The following is a 23,377-nucleotide window of genomic DNA, read 5'->3' as shown; positions in this document are numbered from 1 at the left end:
AACGCGAAAACGCAGCTATCTTTATGTCTAATGGTTCATTATTATTCATACCACTCAGCAAAAGGAAAAAAAAGTTAATTACATGTAATTTTAGTTACGCGCGTTATAGTCGTGGGAATGAATGAGCTAAGCGCTTAAGTGTCTTTGTACAAAATTCTTGCAACATGCCCTGACATCCGTTCCATGTTTTAGGATTTGGGGTCATTTTCCGCCGTTCCATGTTTTAGGATTTGGGGTCATTTTCCGCCGTTCCATGTTTTAGGATTTGGGTCATTTTCCACCATTGCGCTATTCCACCGTTCTAGCTTTTAGGGTCGCCCAACCCATGAGGCCATGTGCGCTGCCGAATGAAGCCTGTGCGTACTTTTGGTCTCTCAGAAGATCATAAGGTGATCGGCCCATTAAGAAAACGTTCATGGATGCATAGTTAAAAGAGTCTCCTCGATTAACTAAGATGGGATAGATGATATTACATTTAAGTCTTGCGATTGAAGTGGTCAGCAGTTTGATGTTGAATTTAAGATGGCGGTCAATATCGTGGACTGTATCGAACTGACAATCATATAGCTGGCAAGCTCAAAATACATAAAGATATGTACAACTACACGATTTACCATATTCATAACGTATTTTATCCGATCAATACATGACTTTTAAGGGTACTCCATTTAGGTACTCCATAGGGTACTCCATCGAGTAGGGCTCCGCGTTTTTGTCATCTACCCGTTTCAATGGCATTCTTCAGTTGGTTGAAATAAAAAATTCTATAATTACATGAAAATTTATTCATCTTAACCCACTTTTACACAGGTTACATAGTTTGAGATGGACTGGGGTTGGATTAAGCGAGGCTAATGTTTATTAATTTTAAATTCCTAAGGGAAATCAGCCAGAATGTCTGGGAAAACCTCTCATACAGCTCTTTCAGCGGCGATATCTCAAGGAATTTTAGGCTCTCCATCTCTTATTTATAAACCAGGAAAGCCTAAGCATGCAGGTCTGTTTTACGATCTCGACGAATTCGAATCTGGACTCAACAGGGCAGAAGAAGCTTTTGGTGAAGGTAAGCAACTCAACAAGGTGTAGCAAAGCCTTAGATCGTCTTGCCATAATCGCATATTTCTTAACATTGTCGATCGTCATTAAGTTGAGGAACCAACGTGTTCCAAACTATTCCTCCTCTACGAGCTACAGAGTTCCTCATCTAGTAGGTGTTAAAACGAGGGACATCAATTTTCAGTTTCTTCCTACGTTGATATCGCTTGATGTTATCATTGTTCTTAATAATAGCTGACATAGCGTCTGGAGTCAGGTTATTATGGATTTTATACATAAGCTTAGCTAAGCTAATTTTATACATAAAGGCTAAAGGAGACCAGTTAGCCTTTTTCATAACATCAGCATTAGACATCTCCCAAGGTAGCTCAAAGATAATTCTCGCAGCTCTACAATGCAGTGCTTCTAATGCCTTAAAACCTTCCTTATTTCTGAGACCTCCCCATAATGATATTCCATATACGATCGACGGCGTAATAACTCTAAAATACAAGTCTAATAACATATTCTTTGGAAGCAATTTGTTAAATTGCTGATTAGGACCATTTGATTATGTTGAGTGACAAGGTATTGGACATGGTCGTGCAAAGAGATAGCTGTGTTCATAGAAAAATGTCGGGATGACAGAAAGCTTAGTCTTCTCCAAAATCTTGGTTCCCAAGCTCTCCAAAGCTTTCTCACATGTAAAGTTTTAAAAGTAGCCCAAAGACAACAAGTTAGCTAATAATGCTTTGCTAGAATATACACTGGAAAGAAAAAATGTGCATCAGAGTTGAGCTACAACATTCAGTTTGAAAACTTTGTTATTGTGAGCAATGATTCATTTGTGTAAAATTTTGACAACATCTTTGTGGGTGTTGTCAGCTGTCATCAAAGGAAACAATCTAGAATTTACAGATACACCACAGTTTGGTTGTGTATTAGAAATTTTAAAATCTTTAGCACTCTAACAGCAGCACATATTTTCTACAGTATATATACCATTCTCTTTACATTTTTATGGCACTGACTAGATAATTTGTTAAACAATCAATTATTTCTATAGTTGGCAATCATTTCCTTTATTCTGATAACCTTTATGTTTTATTCAATAGTGATATAAGAAAAATTAGATGTTAGTCACCCTTAGGGGTTAAAAGTTAAAAACTTGACTTTTTTCTTGCATGCATAAGCTCTCTTGTAAGTGGAGGCCCTCAGAAATTGGACGAAGTGTACGTTAGTGGAGCTGCCCACCCTCAACAATCATTCCCATAAGTGGGTACCAAAGAAAAATAGACCTGAAGTTCACTTATAGGAGAGTTAATAAGGGCTTGTTTTTGACATGTCACACAAATGGAGGAGGCAGGGCCGAGTGGTTAGGGTGTTGGACTTGTAATCCGGTGTCCCGGGTTAGAGTCCTCCACCCTGCCACTCACTGGATTTGTTCTCGGTTGCTCCTATAGTTCAACTCCTTGGCAGTGCTCTGTAAATAGCCCATTGGTCTGCCTTCTGCCAGTGGGGATTTTCAAGCACTTAGTTAGTCTACATTGTGGCTGAAAAGCTCTTAAGGAGGAGCTTTAATTAACATATTTATTTATTTAAATGAACAGGTTGCTCTCCCATGGATGAATGGAGATTTGAAAAAAGAATCCCCACTGTTCGGTTGCTCTATTGAAAGTCATGTTTCTATTGATTTGCAAATTAAAGACAAATTTCATTACCAAGAGTCATTATTATGCATGGGGTGTCTGTTTACAAGAGAGCTTAAAATCAAATGATCACTTTCAAAAGTATCAGTCTCGGCACTTACAAGAGAATGTCCTCTGACGACAATGAGTAATTACAGAGTTTGACTGGGAGACAAAACTGGAAATTGACAAAAGTGTCTGTAAGTAGACTGAGCTGCCTGCTTATAATAGTGTCTGTTTGTGGAGAGTTGACTGTATTTTAAAATTGTTTCAATACCTCTTTCCCAGATTTTCTCCATGCGATTGCTATAAAGGCCAATCCAGTCTCAGCCATGCTGAAGATTATTCTGGAAAAGGCATGTAACTAGAATTTACTTTTCATTTTCATTGTAATAGAACATTACTGTAAGGAAGTTCTTTCAGGGGTATAGTGCAGAAATTCTTAAGCACAACCCCTCACCCACCCCAAAAATGCCAGTCTCAAATTTGTGTCATTTATCTAGGGTCATGGTCTGGAGTGTGCGTCAATCACGGAAGTGCTACATGGCATGGATCTTGGATTTCCTCCTGAGAAAATTGTGTTTGACTCACCTGTGAAAACAGAGCCAGAATTAAGTATGACTACCATTAGTTATCAACTGAAAGACTAGCTAGTAACCTTTGTAATGATATTTACAAGGATATGTGAGGAGGCTGGGCATTGCATGAAGTACCATTAAAAGTACATAATTTTTATGTAATATTTCAAAAACGATTGTGAGTGTTTCATCGGGGTTTCCTAACACGAGAAAACTGATGAAAGCACAGGGCCGTAGGCCGCGTGCTTTTATTGTTCTCGAGTGTTTGAAAACCCCAATGAAACACGAAGCACGAGTTTTTGAAATTGCTTCTCAATTGTGCATCATTAGCCAAGAACAATGAAAAATTCTGACTGATTTTGGCATCAGTGGGGTTTGACATTTTATCAAGCTCTAGGGTTTGATATTTCATCAAAGTATAGTGGAAAAGCCTCTGTCCAGTGTTTCATCGGGGTTTCTAAACACACACATGTGACCAAATTGGCGTATTGTGATTGGTTTGTAACTTGATGAATTATTATTGAGTTTGAGAATGAAATATAAATCATTTTGACTTGTGGATGAAATTCAAGTGCAGAAATGGTCCTTGCAGGTGGGCTACAATTTAATCCTTTGACTCCCATTGTTGATTATTAAATCTGATTGCTGATTATTTCCTGGAGCTGCTACACATTTTCCTTGTATATTGGTTATGAGAATTTGCTGTTCCTTGGGTTTCAATTCTAGTGACTGCAGAAAAGTAGCCTGAATAAATTCAGGATTTGACAAGAATCAAAATGTATGCCTCTAGTATCTGGGAGGCATGGTTTCAATTATCATCAAGGGTGAATTTTTCATTCTTCTTTTTTGAAATTGCTAAAATTGTAGTCTACCTAAAATGAGGATCATAATTTGTACTCTTAAGTGAAGAGTACATGTTACTTAATTTTAACACTTAATTTGTAAGATATTCTGTCAATAATTATGCAATTTGTTCTACTGTCATTCAGTGTGTTACAATGAGCATGTATTTTTTCCTTTCAGAGAAGGAATAAAAAGGCTTTTGATGTTCACTCTGTAATTATTTGTAATGTTTCAGAGTTTGCTTTAGAAAATGGTATTCATATAAATGTGGACAATTATCAAGAACTTGAGAGAATAACAGCTATAATAAAAGACCAAGGGTAAGTAAAGCATAATTTTATCAGCTGACAAGAGAATAATTTGTTATTAGTATATGTAATAGGACTACGTGCTGTTCAATTTGGAAATAGATGCATAAAAAAAATTCTCTAGACAGCTAAATTATTTAGACAAGGCCTTAGGCAAGCATGTAGTGCTCTTACTCATTGATTATACAACTGAGTCAGTTGTAATTGGGCATTGCTCAGAATTATGAATTAATTGCATAAGGATTAATTTGGATAGTTTGAAAAATTAATTAAAAATAGCTATGCTGACAATTTCAGATCAATTATACAGCTGTACAGTTAGTAATGTATTTCACAACTTTCCTCAGCTTTTTTAAAAGTCATTATTAATATATTACATGGATTATTCTAGAGAATTCCTCTGAGAATAATTTGTAATTAGTAATTGAATGTATTTTGCAACTATTCTATTTATGCCTATTAGGTGAAATAAGGTCAAGGAATATTAATTGATAAGTAGATGAATAAAAACTACAACAGCTTGGCATAGAGGAGGTAGTCTAAGAGTATAATGGTACCATGTACACCACATTAGGGTGGAAGAGTGGTTCATTAGCTTTGCTGCTTTTTCCCAAAGAAATGAGTGTGAATAAATCTTCTTGGAATTTTGAGCAGGTTATAATAAATATATTTCAAATTAAAGATGATCTCATGAATTATTTTAGAGATTTCCCCTGTTTTTGATCATGACTCTGTAAATAAGTTTTCCATTCTACTTAGCTCTCATTATGATAATAACATCCTGGGGGAGCAGAAATTAATACCTCTAGGTGCCTTGTGCTACAGAAACTACAGTTAGAAAAAGTGTTGGCTGGCTGGATGTGTCACCGAGTGGCTGGAATACGGGCTTAACCTACATGTACCCTTACCTATTAGAAGAAGTAAAATGAAATATCTGGGATACATGGGACTGTTAAAGAGATTTGAGTAACCATGATTCAGAGTAGGCAGCACAATGTTATGCTTCTGTGCCGAAAATTGAGCATTAAGAATTCAGAATAGCCAACACATTGAAATGTTTGTTTTGACAACCTCAATAATTTGAAGGAAACTATATTCAATAATGCAATATTACTAATATGCAATACCTATAAAATTATATATTTATATACGTTGAGTAGAAAAATACGACGACTATGTTTTTATCCCTACAAGCCTGTTTTGTGATTGCTCACTCATCAGGGGATTTACATATATATTTATATTTATAGGAAGTCTGCAAGTCGATTTTCGCGTGGAACAGTGCTCAATACGTTGAAGCAGAGCAGAATAAATATTATGAGAGGAAAAAAGGACGTAACTACATTTCCCGACAAGCCTGTTTCGTGAATCGCTTCACTCTTCAGGGGTTTAAACCTCTTAAATTAAACCCCTGAAGAGTGAAGCGATTCACGAAACAGGCTTGTCGGGAAATGTAGTTACGTCCTTTTTTCCTCTCATAATATTTATTTATATTTATATGTATATTTAGTATAATTTCAGAGCTGAGCAAAGAGTTTCCAGCAATCTGATTGGTCGAGCGGTTCCTTATATGATGCTATATAAACCGCTCCACGTGGTTTACATAAAATGTTAAAATAAAAAGTTAATAAATGTTACTAAACTGTTATGATTTTAGAAATTTCTCTGTTGTTCAGCTCTGAAATTATACTAAAACAATTATTTACCTCAGGTTCAGTGAATATTGTCGAATAATCCCCTTGACTTCGTCTCGGGGATTATTCGATGATATTGACCTCGCCTTCGGCGAATAATTGTTAAATATATATTGCAAGTCGTTAGTGGAACTCTCAGGCCAACAAAGGTGCACCTCGCCAGGAGGATCAATAAAGATTCGCAGTCCAAACCTCACAGCAAACACGAACATAGAAAGTTTAAAAATTTCAAGGATGGACAACTTCTGACGTAAAAAATATAAAAAAATTTACTAAAAAACGTTTTGGTCAGAGACCTTCTTCAGTTATTTACAACTTTTAAAATAAAAAAAGAGCATTAAATAGGACCAAAGTGCTAATAATTACGTAATTACAGATAACGACTAATGAACTGGTGCTAATAAAAAGATAACAAAAAACCTAATTACAAAGAAAGAAATGGACAAAATACAAGAAACAAACCCTAAAAACTAAGAGATAAGAATACTAAATATGTTAAAATGAGTGGCGTAACCAATTGCAAAGAAGCAATGCGGCAAGCATTAAAAAAGGGGAGGCCCACTTTTAACTACAACTGCGATCTTTGTTGCAACTTCTTGGTTGAATCTAATTCCTTTTTAAGTTTTCAAACAGGCAAGAGTTACAAGATACGATCGAAACTTTCTTGTGATTCTAAGAACATAATTTATTTGGCTTCATGCAAGAAATGTCGCCTACAATACATTGGTTCCACAACAAATGACTTTAGAGTTAGATTTCACAACCACAAGTCTGCTACGGTCACTAAGAAAAAGACCTGTGAAGTAGCGGTATATTTCAACAAAACACCACATGATTGAAGCGATTTCTCATTCCAATGCATTGATCAAGTGCAGGCGACAGTAAACAATTCAGGTAACGTCAAGAAACTTCTAATTACCAAAGAAGTATATTGGAGCGCACAGTTATTCTCTCTGGCACCCTTCAGCTTGAATAAGCGCCAGGAATTTCACTCCAAAAAAAGAATAAACTATAATTAATGCGGATAATTTTTTCAAATTGGGCAGGCATCAAAGGTCACAGTCTCAGCATTAATTGAAAATTTTAGTACAATTCTCGCCTTTCAAGTCAACGCTGATTCCTTAACATTTTCAGTGGATTCGACAATTTTTCCATTTCTTTTTATTGTGATAATTTTTCGCGTAGTAATTACTGTTTTTGTTTATATGTGTCATCACGCCCTATATAAATCTATTTAAGGAATTTGTAAGTCATTGTATTACAACTGATGAAGGTCTCGGACCGAAACGTTTTTATTAAACTTTCTTAGACTTTTTATTTGATTATATGTCTTTCTTAGCTCGAAGTTGTCCTTCCTCGTGTACTACAATATTTTATCTATGTATATATATATAAAATGTGGGGTAGGCGAAAAAAAAACAACTACATATACATCCCTACAGACCTGTTTCGTGGTTGCCCACTCCCCTGATGAGTGGGCAACCACGAAACAGGTCTGTAGGGATGTATATGTAGTTGTTTTTTTTCCACCTACCACACATTTTTCCCGCTCTACTATTTGTATAGAGCACCGTTTCATAAACACCAAGTTTAATCACTCTATATATATGTATATATATATATATATATATATAGTGATTAAACTATATATATATATATAATTATATAGATATTCTTAACATATATTTTTGGTATGATAGTCAAACAAAGTCATCAGTTGGCATAAGATTGAAACCTATTCTTGGAGTTGGTGCTGTTAAAGATCTAAGGTGAGCAACACTCCTGCCAGTAATTAAAATTAGACAAAAAATATTAATGATTTATAATGATCAATGTTGCTGACTACAGTCTGTAACGTTACTTCAACAGAAGTTTATAAAATTGTTTATTGTTTTTGTTAATTTTTTTTTTTTGGTTGATTTGTTCATTCATTCTTTTGTTATTATTTTTGTTACTGGTATTCAGTACTCTTGTCATTAACAATAAACTTTATGTCATCACAGTGGTCAAAATGTTGTGGACTCATGAGCTGCAGCGCGATAAAATGATTCTTTCAGTGCGTGACAGGATTCTTTCAATGTGCAACATGTTGCTTGATACATTGACATGAGCAATGTTGTCTTTACTCTTATCAACAATGGCAAATTGGTCAATCATATCATGGCACCACTGTTAAAAAAATGCATGTTAAGTGCAGTCTTTTTTTTTTTTGTTTTAGTACATGTACAACAGATTCAAAGTTTGGAGTCCAGGTGAGTGCAACAAGATTGACTTATATCTGTTAAGAATTTTGTACTTAATAACTATTTCAACAACACAAGATGTTTTGTGTTTTCTCTCTCCCTCTGAGTAATCCCAGTGATTAACTTCTTGGGGTGTGTATGAATATACATGTAATATTGCACTGCCGGAACCCCAAGCTTTGGTGACATGATTTCCACAAGATTTCAAGCAGTTAATCTCGCTTTTGTAGTGTTCAGAGAGAACATTTTTGTCTCTAAGGAGGTCATGAAACAAGAGAATTGCAGTGCCAAATCATTGCAATGTTCTAACATCATGTAGTGTATCTGGAATTTCTATGCAAAATGCAGTTGTATAGATGTTTGCCACATACTGTTGTTCATGATTATATTGGACTGACCATTTCATATTGTTATTGTTTTGTTTTGTTTTGTTTTAATGACTTTACCGGGTGTGACTAGACTCGGAAGGGTTAGTGTGAACGGAACACAAGGTCCATGCGAGGCACCACCCCTCCCTCCAATTCACCCTGGATAGATACAGCACAAAGATATACCACAACAGCGGGCTCTATGTGCCCTACTCTTTTTGAGGAGTGTGTGGGTTCTTTGACGTCCCACAAATTGAAATCATATACAAGGGCTTGTGAGATGGGACCTCCATTTATCGTCCCTATCCGAGAAGACTAGAAAGTCTAACCATTTGCAGATATTATTAAAAAGGCAGCACTTTCTACTCAGTTATTTAAAGACCCTGAGTGTTGGGCCAGCTGGATTTGAACTCTCAACCTCCCGCACAACAATCCGGTGCTATACCAATTGAGCTAACCGGGAGGCGGTCATCGTACCAGTGATGATGATAACAGCTTGGAAAATAAATCTATGTTTAATTACAAATATTGTTTTTGAAAAGCTGACAGCCTCATCAAAGGAAGAGATCATTAGCTGGTATATGGATCATCCTTGGTTGACAGGAGTTCATATACATATTGGGTCCCAGGTACTTCAGAAATATGTGGAGACTATGATAGTGTAAAAACTAAGTATTACTATACAAAAAATATTTGAAAAACTGTCAAGTTGATTTCTGACTTGCAAAATAATACTTTTTTAAATTGATAAAATTATTGGTTGTCTTTCAACTACAATGAGTAGTGAAAGTCTTGGCATGCTCTACTATGTGTACTTTTGGAATGTTTTCTATAATGTTTATTTATCTCCACCCCCTCCCCCATTTCAATGTTAAGTAAAGTAAGTAAGTAATTTATTTATCCACATTTCACAATTGAGTATAACTCGTTTTAACTTGAACGTGCCAGGTTAAAATAATATATATATATAACAAGCTAGATAATGATGATAGTAATAGTAATAAAAAGGAACTATAAAATCATATGGGAATCATGATGCATATATAGGGAATAAATAGGAATCAATAAAACTAAGAGGGACAAGCTAGGGATAAAAAAAGCTATGTACAAAAGTTGCATTCACACTCCACACTGGTAGTCAAGTTAACCTCGTCCAGCATTGATTTAAAAATATTAAGATAAGGAGCTCTTCTTGCATAGTCAGGTAGATTATTCCATAATCTTGTAGTGACGTATTGATATGACCTATGCATGAATCTGCTAGAATAAGTAGGCTGATCAAGCTTGCAGAAGCCTCTGAGGTCATATTTATTATTACAAAATAAAAACATCTCCCTAATATTATTCGGCCCCATGTTATATAAGCATTTATAAAAAAGGCAGAGAGCATGAGAATATCTGCGATGCCCTAGGGTCTTCAGTCCCACATGGTCAAGTAAGGTACTATATGAGTTTGACTTAGCCATGTTTAAAAGAGTTCTAATGGCATACTGATTAGTGAGCTCCAGCTTGTTAGATAGGCCAGATGATAACCCAACTAAGACTGGAGCACAGTACTCTAAGTGTGGCAAAATAAATGCCTTGTAAATATTGACTATCACTTCTGAAGGTATGAATTTACGAACTCTCCTAAGAGCACTAACTTTGGCATTAACCTTATTACACACGGATTTAATGTGGGCTTTAAAAGATAAGGAGCTGTCAATAGTTAGACCTAATAACTTCATATTGTGTACCACATTCAAGGGAGGCCTAGTACGGTCAGCAAACAATTCATAACATGGTGGATTATCACCCAAAGGCAATACTTTAGTGTTAGATTCGTTTATATTTAAGTAATTACGCTTGACCCATGACTGCATGACTTATAACCATGACTTATAACTTATACCATGACTTATAACTTATAACCATGACTTATGCTTGAACCATTACCTGATATTAACAAAGAGAATGGAGTGTGGGGGGTGGGAGGAATGCCATTGAACTCTGTTTGTTTCCATCTGATTTCAGAGTTTTGATTGTGGTGATCTTACCCGTGGTGTGAAATGTGTTGTTGACTTTGCTTTGGTAAGGACAGTTAGTGGCATTAAAATTGGTATTCTCTTTTTTCAAGGTTTACATGCACTGTTGTGCCTAGGGTTTCCTGATTTTTTTGTTTTTGGTTTTTTTTTTTTTTTTTTGCTGCACAGTATCCTGTACTATAAATTGTATACCAGCTATTTCATTTTACTACCAACTGTATTTGGCAAATAATATTAAAAACTTGTCCAAAACAACTGGAGAGAGACTGTTACCTGTGTCTTTCATCCTTTATGATTAACTTATACATGAATTTTACAACATTTGCACTGTATGGAGTTTCATTAAGAGGGTTTTTATAGCTCTGAAAAATGTTGTATTTTAATGTGTGTAAAATTTTGGTGTCATTGATTTGTTTATGTGTCGAGTATTCTAGAGGAATACAACTGTTATATCTTTAAATGTGGAGGTGTTTAAAGTAAATAGTTCACTTTTGCAAGCAAATGGCTCAGAGGAAAAGGTCAACAGCATTTTGGTTTTCAAGCCTCATGCTACCCTTGTCCCAGAGGTTCTCTTCTCTCTAGAAAAAATAGGATAAATCTCTTCTCCCTAAAAAAATTGGCGCCAAGTGTCGACAATGAGCTGCAAAGCATCAAGCAGTGGAGAGAACCTCTGGTGGAGACCGCTGGTGCATTCAGCTGTTTTGACAGCTGATCAAATCTATCACTTTTCAACAGCCAATAGGAAACGTCATTATCAAATAAAAAACAATAATAGCCAATCAGATCGCAACAATCACGTCAGTTTCAAACAAAAAACAATAATTGCCAATCAGATGGCAACGATCATCAGCTGAATGCACCAAAGTGAGGTTCTCAATGGTCTCCACCCGAGGTTCTCTCGACTACTCGCTGCTTTGCAGCTCATTGCCGGTGCTAGGCGCCGGTTTGTTTTGGGAGAAGAGATTTATCCTATTTTTTTTAGAGAGTAGAGAACCTCTAGGACCAGGGTAGCCACATGCTGGTCAATGTGTAGAAAGTCATGCTTTCTGATTACATGTCTGCCTTTTATAATAATAAAATTGGGTGGAGCATTGGAACAAAAATGTTTGCCCACAGAGGCAGGAATTTGAACAAACCATTGTTTAAAAGTTCAAATGACTGATGGGCGGGGGGGGGGGGGATGGATGTTGAAGCTCTAAATTGATTGACACATTGATTTATTTTAATTATAATAAAAAAAACTTTTATTCTACTCAATCCAGTGGAATATCACCAATTTTGTGAGTACTTTGATCACCATATTGTTTATGTTGCTTTTTCTTTTAGGAAGTGAACAAAAGATTAGGAAAAAAACAGATCAGCATTATTGACATTGGGGGTGGATTACCTGTAAGTCTAACTGAAACTAATAATGGTGAAAATGGCAACTGAAAATGTTTACTTTGCAACCCTTGACTTCAAGTGTCTGAATTTCAACTTGATTAAATACATGTAGGCTAACTTGGAGGATGACACAACCCGACCATCATTTCAAGATTATGCACAGGCCTTAAAAGTTAGTATATTGTTATGTTTGAAATAGGCTCCATGAATTAATCATCCAAATTACTATAGAATGTATGTCAAATTTTCACCAGAAATTAAATGAGTTTTTTACTTCTGTTGGTAAAATGTAGTTTGCTTTAGATTTTTGTGCACTGCTTTTGGGTACAGTGGTATGTCAGTCTGGTGTAACATCTTTGTTTTTTCTATTTTGTAATGTTATTTTCCCATGTCAATACTAAATTAATTGATTTCCATATTTTGTGGAAAATATAGTTAAGTCATTAAGTCAAACATTCCCTTTTAAATGCAGTGGATGAAAACTGATGAGTGATGTATTAAGCAATCAGAGAAATAATTGGCCTGTTTCAGACAATCAGTTTTGGAAAGGAGTGAAAGAGTGGGGAAGCATACCCCCAGAACTTTGTTCTCTTTCAATTTTCTTCTTGTCTGCTTATGCACCCTGGCTTATACCAGTGAAAACTCTGCAAAGTAACCAAAAAACATCACTGGCTGCTAGTGAGCCTAAAATGTGCACTGTTTGTATAACCTAGGCTCAATTTATGCCGCTCTTTCGTGTCCGGTCTCTTTTGTTCCTCCCCAGGAAGAGACCCGTGGGTTCTGGGAGGAGCATAGGCTCTAGTTCCCAGACAGTGGCTGGTAATCAAGCCCATGTATAACCTACCTTTCTAACTATTTCATATAACTGAAGCATTCTTATTGTTGTATTTAGAAATGTTTGACCAGGGTAATTTCAGTGCTATTTGTTCACTGATGCTGAAATGATTTTATTAGAAAGAAGTTCCAGAACTCTTTCCCAGCTATGGGACTTTCAAGAAAGTAATTACAGAATTTGGCCAAGCATTTAATGCAAAGGTACCGTGTGAACATAGCTGATGTAAATGTTAGACTACGAGGAACCTCTTCTCTTTTTTCCCAGATTTTTTTAACTTGTGTGACAAGCTTCACTGAAAAGCAGGGACTGCTCATAGTCTATTTAAATGTACTTGCTTCTGTTATGGATGCTGCCCATCATTTAAAGTGGAACTAGAAACTTTGAAAATAAATTTAGAGGTCTTTTCAATGTTTGATGAATTGACAATAGTAACTAGCTCTCATGTCTTGGGCATGATTGGCATGCTTGTGGATCCTTGAACTTCAATCTCATACTTATGTACTCATGGTAGCCATGCAGCTATTCCTTCTTATCTTTCAAAAAACTTTGGAGCTCTTGCAGCCTTGCAAGAGAGGAAAAGTCAATGTAATTGTTCATACATGAGCTAAAACCTTGGTTGAGAAGGGGAGAGCATTGCAGACCTATTGGGTCAACACTTTAGAACATTTTTGGAATATATTCAGAACATTTGTGGAAATATTCAGAACATCTTCAGAAAAGTTTGGACATCTTTGAATTTGATCAAGTTCTCCATGAAATATGCGAGAACTTGAAATAATCTTGTTTACTTCATCATGACTCGAAGAATTTTTTTTGTTTTTGATTTTCTGTTAGGCTGGCTGGTTGGCTAGTAGAGTGGAATATACCAAAAAGGCATCAGATGACCTAAGAATCGCTCTCATACATTTTGGAGCAGTAAGTTGTGTTTCTACCAAGTAATTGATACAAGTTGTGGAAAGAAAGAGAGTTCTTCCAGTCTCAAGCACCAATTTCAGAAACCATCAGGCCCTGGATGGTGTAGAGGGCAAATTTGGAATTTATACAATCTGTATTTTGTTCTGCATAGCTATATGCATAGACTACTTTCATAAGCATAAAGTGGCCTATATAATGCATATTCATCTATCATTTTGTTGGTTTGAAGTAATTTTTATAGTCCTAACACTGTCAGTAATTTGATGAAATACTCTTTTGTTAATAGGATATGATGATGAGAACTTGTTACTGCCCCAACATACAGAAATACCAAGTAAGTGCATTGTACAAATATACCCAGTTTTCATTTTGTTTGGGCAGCTTTGCATACAAAGCCTGATCCTGAAGTGTTCGTTTTTCACAGAGAAGAGTGGAAGTTTTTAGCAAGGAAGGACAATTGAAAGAAGGAGAGGTATGTAGTTACAAGTTAACTGCTTAAAAAAAAAACAACTTTTTTGGTAGCCAAATAGATGCACACAGAAGTCAAACAGTCATGTAACTTTTTGGATCTAGAGCTGTCATGTTAAACTTTCAAGAGAGTCAGACCTCCATTGACAGTCATCTCAGCTATCCACACCTCCACAGACAGTCATCTCAGCTATCCACACCTCCACTGACAGTCATCTCAGATCCCCACACCTCCACTCACAGTCATCTCAGCTCCCCTTACCTCCACTGTCAGTCATCTCAGCTCCCCGCGTTAGTCCACTCTGTCACTCTTGTTTTAGCCTTTCTTCAGTGACCAATTTTTTCATATGGGCAGTGACAAGGAAAATATTGAACAACAAGCTGTTTTTTTTTTCTGCGTTACGTAACGAAACTATCAGTTTATGTGTGACTTGCAGGAACCATAAATTAAAGCTGTAAGAGAAGGTTTGATGCCAACATTGAGATTTGTGAGCCTGTTAACTCAGTTGGTCAAGGAAATTTTACATTTGTCAGGGAAAAGTCAGGGAACTTGAAAAACCTATGGTTGTGGTAACCATGTCTAAGGTGTTTACTCCAATGTCGACTGAGCACTTGGAATTTCTCTTTATTAGGATGCATGTGTTACATATTTAGAAAAATGTTCTTTACATGCAGCTTCAAAGAAAACTATCAGTAAATAGATTTGTTTGTATCAATTTTCTTATGGACATTTTTCATGTTTACAGAGAATGCGTTATAATATTGCCGGACCACTGTGCTTTTCTGGCGACGTAGTAAAGCGAGACGTGCTTCTACCGACGGTGAGTGACAAGGTTAAGTTTTTAAGCGTTTTCTGCCATACCCTAAAAATTGAGAAGTGTTTCAGGTCAGGCGAAGCTCCATTTCTTTTTTTTTGGTTTTCTTGATTCTGTTTGAATTATGCTTACTCCTAAACCTGACTTTTATTTGTGACAATGTCTACTTAATATCGATTAAATAAATTGGAGACTGTTATACGATAGTTCAGTAATTTCTCGATAGTGATTTCAATTTTATGTAAGTTTATGTCTGCCAGTCTGATGTTAAAGACAACTAATAAAGTTAACAAAGCTGTTATTTCATAGGTTGAAGAAGGAGATTACCTAATTCTCCATGATTGTGGTGCAAATTCCCTGTCACTTTTTTCACGACATTGCAGTCGTCAAGCGCCTGCTGTTTTTGGTAGGAATGATCTTGATAATTTAATTAACTATTACTTAAACCAAAATGTTTAACTTTAAGAATTGTAGCTTTCTAAATCTCTGCGAGATGAAAAGTATAACTTGGTTATGTTTTCAAGTATAATGTTATTGAATTCTATAAACCACCCATTAATTTTCGCGCGACTCTATTGGCTACTACTTTACATCACGTGGCACAAAATCACCGAACAGTCATCAGGCAATAACCCCCATTTTTCGGCGATATTGTCCTACGATTATTTCCGTTGAAAAGGAACAAAGGCAACGGGGAAAAGCCAGCTCGAGAGTTACATTTTTTCATCTTTATTACTTTACTTGGAAGAAAAACGAACTCGTTTTGTATAACGCAGTGGTAGTGACATTTGAAAGCTGATCTTAAATTTTTCTCCGGAAAGAACAAAATCGTCCACAAAATTTTCTGTCAACGCGCGATACGAAAATTTTTAGGAGAGCTATAAATAAATAGTGCGATTCGTCAATAAATGGCACCAGCGAGAGCCTATCAGATCACAAAGACCAGCAGTGATTTTAAAGTGGATGTAATAAATTACATAAACCCCCTTTTGGCTTGCTGGTGTTTCGGCTGATAATGTCCTTGGCTGAGAGATTGTCCTCGAAATTTCACACTTGCCCTCTAAGCTTTGCCTCTTAGCCAAATATTCATTTTTCGGACTATCGCAGCCGCGCACATCATCAGCCGACATACCAGCCGCCTGAAGGGATTTCTTTACTAACAAGTGTAACGTTATTGGATTTCTCTTACATGGTCAAGGTTATCGAATGCTTGAGGATGGCAGCGTGAGCTTTGAAGTATTAAAAGTATGTTTAAGCTTTTTTATTATCACATATGAAGTTTACCAGTGGCAATTATGGGCAAATAATGTTTTTATCTTTGGTTAGTGTGTCATAGATTTAGGGTTTCTTTTAGTCTTTGTGCTCTAGGTAATCCACAGAGGTATGGAAATTTTCTATTGAATGTCAACTGAAGATTGACTCTGGGTTTGCCTAGGGTTCGCTCTACTCCTCCCTGTGATTGGTCCAGAAAATCGTACCCTTTTTCTTAACGAATCACATTAACAGCTAAACTCTGACTTAGTCGTAAAGTAGCGCAGTAGTAATATTTGATTATGTACTCGGATCGCCTGGGTGAGGGTAGCCCTAAGAACTACTCTACTTTGATGACGTCTTCCGCTTTAGTTGTTAAAACGTCAGTCAGTACTGCAGAGGTCAGACCTTCGCAGAACCTCCCACAAAATTGCTTATGTCTACATTACTCTTGCGGGGGTTTAAATGATTTCTTTTAAAAATCTGTTTAAGGGCACTTTAGCAGAGTTAAATTATCCACATGTCAAAAAGAACTAGTTCATTTATTTTTAAAAAGTCTTCAACATGAATATGTTATGCTCTTCATCTCCTCTCAAGCAGCAAAAACTAGAGCTTATTGGCTGTCTGATGAATATGCCCAAAAGAAGTTCTGTAGACTTGATAAAACCTGTTTAACCCGTTGGCATAACTAACATTATACCGTTGTGTTATAGGAAGCAGAAACAGTAGATGATCTTCTGGTATTTTGGAAAGGTTTGTTCCCTTTCTTCCCCCTTTACACCCAAACATCAGTATGCATATTCTCCATACTGTTCTCTATGCATTTCTTAAGGTGCTGACAAGGAGAATTTGGTTAACAATCAAGAGCTGATGTAGTGGGTGATCATTTACTTTATTCTTGTCACCTTATGGTGTGATTCAGGGCTGGTACTGTAAGGAGAATTTAGGCGCCAATCTCCTTTTAAGGGTTAAAAGGTTAAGTACAATTTGAAGAATTTATGGATCGATTCGTAAGTTTTCACTCACAATTACTTTTCCTCAAAAGAAGTGGTATAAAATTATTTTCAACTCACTTTACAATTAAACCTATTCGATGCACAAAGGCAGTTGTAATTAGCCATTTTTAGCAGAGCTTTCAATAAGACCCGACAACCGTTCTGTTGTGAGTCGCCGGGTATTTTTCACCGTGCTCAAGTCGCGGTTACCACGCTCAAGTCGCACTCAAGTCGCTCTCCGGTGGGTGCTGTACCGAAGTAGCCACCTAGTTCAAATCTTATTGAGAGCACTGTTTTAGACAATTAAAACCGCAGAATATCTCCCGTCCACCAGCCGGTCATAAGATTTTTCACTAACACCCTCTTTTTGAAATTTACAGGTAGAAAAATGTAACCAGAACCTGAAAGGTGGACAGAGGTGTTACCCACAGACAAGGAACTCAATTTAAAGCACTTTTCGTGGCCATTTTTTAATTTTTAATGAGGGATAGTAGCTATTTGGAAGGGCTTAACGTCAAATAGATATAAATTATAATTTGTCAAGTTATTCAGTAACTTTTGAAATTATTTTTAATTTGAATATCACGGCATAGGTGGCCATTTTTATCCCAAGGTTAAGAGATTTGACCGTAGTTTCGTCAATTCATATACCATTAACGTCGTAATTTAATTTTGGTGTAGAAGTAACGGATTTAGACATAAAAATCACTCATCAAAAAGTGTTGCTTTTAGTATGGTATGCATAAAGACGGCATCTGTAACGCACGTGCAGGACTGCGGTATTTTTAACCCTACACGCAGCAGTCATACCTCACTGGCACAGCTGAAAACAAGAACACTTTCGGAAGATTTATAAAACTACCCTACCAAAATGAAGGGATTTCTTGCCTTTCTTTTGCGGTGGACTGTTGCCAGAGGCTTTGTGCCTGTGATTAAGTTCGACGATGTCGAGCTCCATTGGAAAGCTTGAAGGGGCTATCGTGACAAAGCCACCTGACCGAGAGTGAAGAAGCTGCGAAGGAGAGCCATATTTGCCTTCGAAGTAAAGTTCGTGTGATAAAGGGATGTAAGCACTGCGCTAGGAAGTTTGCACTGAAGAGGAATGTAAAAATTTACAGGAGCAAAGAGGGGCCGTAAGGGGGTTTTACGTGAAACGTGATCGGATTAATTTATTTTCTGTGATCCGTAATCTAAAAGTTTTAAAACTCGTGAACCGTGAATGATATGATCGTCGTGATACGTGAAACAGAGAAATAATTTTCCGATACCCGTGATAACAAACACGAAAACGACCTTTTTCCGTGAACGGCTACGAAGACCCCACAAAGGAACTCTCCAGGTGACCGCCGTGTCTGTTTTCTTCAGCTGTCGTGACCAAACAATAGGGTTTCGCATGACCCGTTGATCCAAAAATAAAGCTGATGCGACCTTTGACACCAACGATCAGGTCTTCAGATCATTCATTGTCTGACGTCTTGTCTTCATTTCTCACGACCCACAATGTCGAAGAGCGAAGTCAGCGAAGAGCCGTTTCGTGTTTTAGAAGGGGTTGTCTACTTCGTTGATCCCAAATCTCCTGGATCTTTCAGTTTTCTTGGGGGAAAGGAAAGGACCAGAATTCCCCTGAAAAGAGAACATAATTCCCTTGATGCCCTGAAAAGGCAGATGGTTGAACACGCGGGCCTCAAGGCCGAAGCTGAGAAGCGGGGAATAGGGTCATCTATTGATCTTAAGCTGTGCAGACTAGCCAAAGGCGCAGAAGGCAGTAAAGCTTTCTCAATCAATACACAAGCGCAGTGGAACATGAAAAGGCCGCTTTTTGTCGATTCTGCAGTTTTACATGGTTAGTGTTTTCATTATGAAAATTTGATAAGAGATCATAATTTATGACACGTGTTACTTGAAAGTCACGTGTGTAAGGTATCTGATATCCATACTTTCGTGTTAATTGTTTTAATTCGCGTTAATTTCTTACATCTCTTAGGGCCTGTTTACATGGAGATAGGGTGACCCCCTTAGGAGGGTCACTCTTCTAGAAGGGGCAAAAGATAGCCCCCGTTTACATGCAAAGTCTTGTCCCCAGGGCTATCGCGATTATTGAATTTGGCACCGAGGGAGATAACTGCGCGGTCGCTAAGTATAAAGCAACTAAAATGGCGGACAAACGAAGTATTTTGGCGGTAAATTCAATTTTCCTTGCGCTTGCGGTTTTTCAGTGCTGTGGGTTCTTGCTGTCGTATCCCCTAATAGAAAAACGCCGACAAGAGCGAATGGCGCTACAGGTAGCCGCCCAGTACAATGTTGCAATGCGACGATTGAGGCATGTACGAAGGAGTGCCATTTTGTCGCCGAGGGAGAATTTGGCGGAATCATGGTCGCACAGAGCAGTGGCGAAGGACGCTTTTCGTTTTCCCTGTGAATTCTTTGATTTTTCACGTAGCAAGCCTTCTTCCATATCTTTCCGAGTCGAGCGGCTTTCTATGGTACTCTCGTCGACCACTAATTCATGATCATCTATGTCTTTTTTCGAAATGTCGACACTGTTGTCCTCCGACTGTTTCAAACTCTGTTCAAACAAATTGGCCACCACAGAACGGCGAAAATATTCCTCGGGCTTATACGTGCGCGAAGCCATTACAGAGTTTCGCGGCAATCTGACAGTAAACTGAACCCACAAAAGTTGACCCTTCTAGGAGGGTGACCCTACCTCAAGTGTTTACATGGCAAAAAGTTGGCCCTCGCAGGAGGGTTACCCCACCAAGCAGATAGGGTGACCCTACCTCTCATGTAAACCAAGCCGGAAAATACAATAGGCAAGGGTTACCCTTCTAAGAGGGTGCCCCTTTTAGAAGGGTCACCCGATCTCCATGTAAACAGGCCCTTACAATACTAGAAGTCTAGAAAAGTTTTATTCAGTCCCCCCTACATATTTTATTTGAAGTTTGCTTAAGAATCGAAAATTATCTCAGAAATTATACAGGAAGTGAGTAATTGATGAGAGCCGTGATTTCGGTTAGGGTCGTTAGAGGCGATATTCAACACACCTCCTGAGATATTTCTTGATGATCCTTGATCGCTCACTTTGCAAAAAGGGTGTGTTGACAATAATGAGAAGACCTGAGAATAGGAACAACCTAGGAAGACTACGAAGAGAATATTCGGACAGATTTTTTTTCTCGATTAAACGCAACTTAAATTTAATTTTTATGGACTACGAAAGAGACTGGAGTGGGGTTTGAAACTGCCAAGAAAAAATGACACCAATATAAATGTCAAAGTAGATAGACAAAAGATAAAAAGGACGTAGTCAAAAGATTATTATTTGATTAATTAATTTTATTGTCATTATTTTCTTTCAGTCAATGTTCTTAAAAAGGAAATCGTCTTTTCGAAAGATTCCCCGGTGATAAATATCACAGTTGCTGGTGGCGAAGAACAGCAAAAGAGCAAAGTCAGCAAACGAAAGCCAAGAGGTGGAAGGAAAAGGTCAGCTTCAAAGGTAGAGGACGACCACCTTGTAAAGCGCCTAAAACAGGGCGAAAGTGTTGAGCGAAATGAACGACAGACCAAGATGTTGGATGATCTAAATTTGGCTATGTGCGACTAAAAGAAATCGTTAAGAATTTTTGTTATTGTTAACAGCCATGATTTTTCCTAAAATTTTATCATTTTATTACTATAATGGAGACGATGATGATAACGATGATCATTTAAATCGTCTTTAATGTATTTAGTGAATTAGCCTTCCAATGTGTTTGTAGCTCTGGCAAGTATGTTCAATAGCACAGCGGTCAATGAATTTACTATAACGGGTGTGGTCGTTGCCAGAAGTTAAAGATTGTACCAACGGACAGGACTCCGTAGAGTAAAGCTCGATACTTTAAAAAAAGTACGTAAAATGTTGAGCATTATCCTTCAAGCTTGTCTGCAGAAACATTTCTATTAAAAGCTTCGGAAGTTTTACTTTGAAGTATCACCATCAATTTTACTTTAAAAGAAAACCACTGGAGAAGACCATCCAGAGAACTTCTGTATTGTCAAAGAATAAAGCAGGTGTTTAAAATTCATTGTTTTCTTAAAAAAGTAAAGATTACTGGAGGTCATATTTTTGTTGCTGCCTTACAGAACACTTTAATACAGCTTGTCAAAACCGTCGAAACGAGGAAGATAATGCCAAGAAACAATGCAACAATAGCTGGAATGAAAAGAAATATGGAAGCCTTCCTGAAGAAGAGTGGAAGCCGCGGAGGAGATCAAGAAAGTCAAAGGGATGGAAGTGTAATGTGAAACGTTGGTTCACCTAAAGGAATATCAGCGGGAAATGACAGTGATCGTGATTTAGAGTTAGACAACATGTAAGAGTCTTTCACATTATTTGTAAGATTGTGATATTATACTAACCAATCTGTCACCATCAGCCTAAGTAAAACATTTCTTTTACTTTTTTTTGTTAAAGATCCTCTGATCTATTTACTTCTCGAAGTATCTTAAGGTCTTTTGCAAAACGGCGTATTTAGTTGTTGTTACACCGATAGTCACAAGACAAGATGAATCCACATTTATAATATCAGTTCTAATTGCTAACTTTCAAGATTGAATGATAATATCAGTTATTAGAACTTTTAAGACTTCAGTAGTCAAGTGGATCGTGTATTTTTTATACTACCTTGCATTTACAGATTTCAAGACAATTGCCCTAAGGCAGCGGCGTCTGCAAACGAGTTTGGAGACATGGCACAGTGTGACAGTGACAGAGAGATTGAAGAATTCAACGAGAGACTGAAATCTTAAGCGACTGCCTGTCTGCTGCAGAACAAAGCTGTGAAACCGAATCTGACATTACCAATCACGACACAATCACGAGTTGAGCGCTTTCTGAAATACATTAAAACGACTGTCAACAATATTATATATATAGGGTCAGGCGACAAGTCTTTCTCATGTGTAAGTTTATTTTCCGTGAACCGTGAAACTCGAAAATTAATTATCGTGTTTCGTGATTTGCGTTTTTTAATTGCCGTGAACTGTGCGCGCGACCCCCCCTTACGGCCCCTCAACAAATATAAAGTTTCTACGACGAATATAAAGTTTGTAGAAGGAATATAATTGTGGACGAGAAATATAAACTTTGTATTGAAGAATATAACGTTTTCACGAGCAATGCAATTTTGCACGAGAAATATATAATGTTGGCTCGGTCCCAACATACGGTTTCGCGGTTCAACTGGTGGTGGCACCCTTCCAGTTTCTGACAGTTTAGTTCGATTTCCGTCGAATCCTGAACTTTGTTCGGTTTTCTTTTCTGCAATTTTAGCTTTAATTGCAGTTAACCTGGGGAGATCATTTTGTTTAACGTGTATAAGTCACCTCCGGGTGAAACAATGATTTATTTCATTTATAGTAATATAGAGCTTGCATAAATGGTGGGCCTTACGAGCCATTGTAAAAGAAGAAAACTAAGAAAAAAAGAATGAGCAGAGTTCTGGATAAGAATAAACAACAAAACGGGTCAGAGTGAAAGTGGCGACGTAATGTGACTCATGCGAGGCTCGTGGATCTTGTTCTAGGTGGATAATAATAGCTAAAAAAAACCACAGGGAAACCACTTCTAAATAGAGAACTCTACAAAAATATCTCTGCTACGGCATGCTTAATTTAGCGAAATGACATGTTAATCGTTTGCATGACGTTGAATTTTTTTTTTCCTCGCTTGCTTTTTTAAATTGGTATCGTCTAAACTAACTCTCCAAATCTTCCTTACAGTTCTCCAAATCTCCCTGACCAGTAAAATAAATTGCAGAGGTTTCAATAACTTTTCCATAAGCCGCGGCTACCGATGTTATATCGGTGATATAATTGCAGTGCCCGAAAAGGGTCGTTTGGGCAGAACCCAAACACGCGAGCCTGTTGGCAGGCTAAACAGTCAGCGGTAAG

The 23,377-nt window shown here is 37.2% G+C and overlaps 2 protein-coding genes across 4 annotated transcripts; both read left to right on the top strand.

Moving 5' to 3' along the window:
* The first annotated feature begins 416 nt into the window (after positions 1-416).
* LOC111322232 (uncharacterized) lies at positions 417-18,174 on the top strand. The gene is made up of 19 exons (XM_022925306.2): positions 417-1,063; positions 3,012-3,079; positions 3,227-3,338; positions 4,380-4,464; positions 7,847-7,915; positions 8,365-8,398; positions 9,300-9,386; positions 10,771-10,827; positions 12,108-12,170; positions 12,277-12,336; positions 13,119-13,199; positions 13,834-13,914; positions 14,201-14,248; positions 14,339-14,386; positions 15,129-15,203; positions 15,507-15,603; positions 16,396-16,442; positions 17,162-17,201; positions 17,824-18,174. Exons 1-19 carry the CDS (start codon positions 895-897, stop codon positions 17,835-17,837), a joined length of 1,335 nt encoding a protein of 444 aa, XP_022781041.1. The 5' UTR covers positions 417-894; the 3' UTR covers positions 17,838-18,174.
* Positions 18,175-18,315: 141 nt separating this feature from the next.
* LOC148734424 (uncharacterized) lies at positions 18,316-22,963 on the top strand. 3 transcript variants are annotated; one of them, XR_015998660.1, is made up of 4 exons: positions 18,316-19,286; positions 20,803-20,942; positions 21,569-21,798; positions 22,123-22,963. XR_015998660.1 is itself a non-coding variant. In XM_088753111.1 (3 exons), the coding sequence occupies exons 1-3, from the start codon at positions 18,944-18,946 to the stop codon at positions 21,728-21,730; spliced, it is 645 nt and encodes a 214-aa protein (XP_088609237.1). In that variant the 5' UTR covers positions 18,316-18,943; the 3' UTR covers positions 21,731-22,084. The 3 variants fall into 3 exon arrangements, 2 of the variants coding, with proteins under 2 accessions (XP_088609237.1, XP_088609238.1); XM_088753111.1 differs by lacking the exon at positions 22,123-22,963 and having other exon boundaries at positions 21,569-22,084; XM_088753112.1 differs by lacking the exon at positions 22,123-22,963 and having other exon boundaries at positions 20,803-20,929; positions 21,569-21,689.
* Positions 22,964-23,377: the final 414 nt, after the last annotated feature.

The sequence above is a fragment of the Stylophora pistillata genome, chromosome 3 (assembly GCF_964205215.1).
Source record: "Stylophora pistillata chromosome 3, jaStyPist1.2, whole genome shotgun sequence".
In the NCBI taxonomy this organism is placed as follows: domain Eukaryota; kingdom Metazoa; phylum Cnidaria; class Anthozoa; order Scleractinia; family Pocilloporidae; genus Stylophora; species Stylophora pistillata.
Note: the sequence above shows the minus strand (reverse complement) of the source record. Positions and strands in the feature narration are given on the sequence as shown.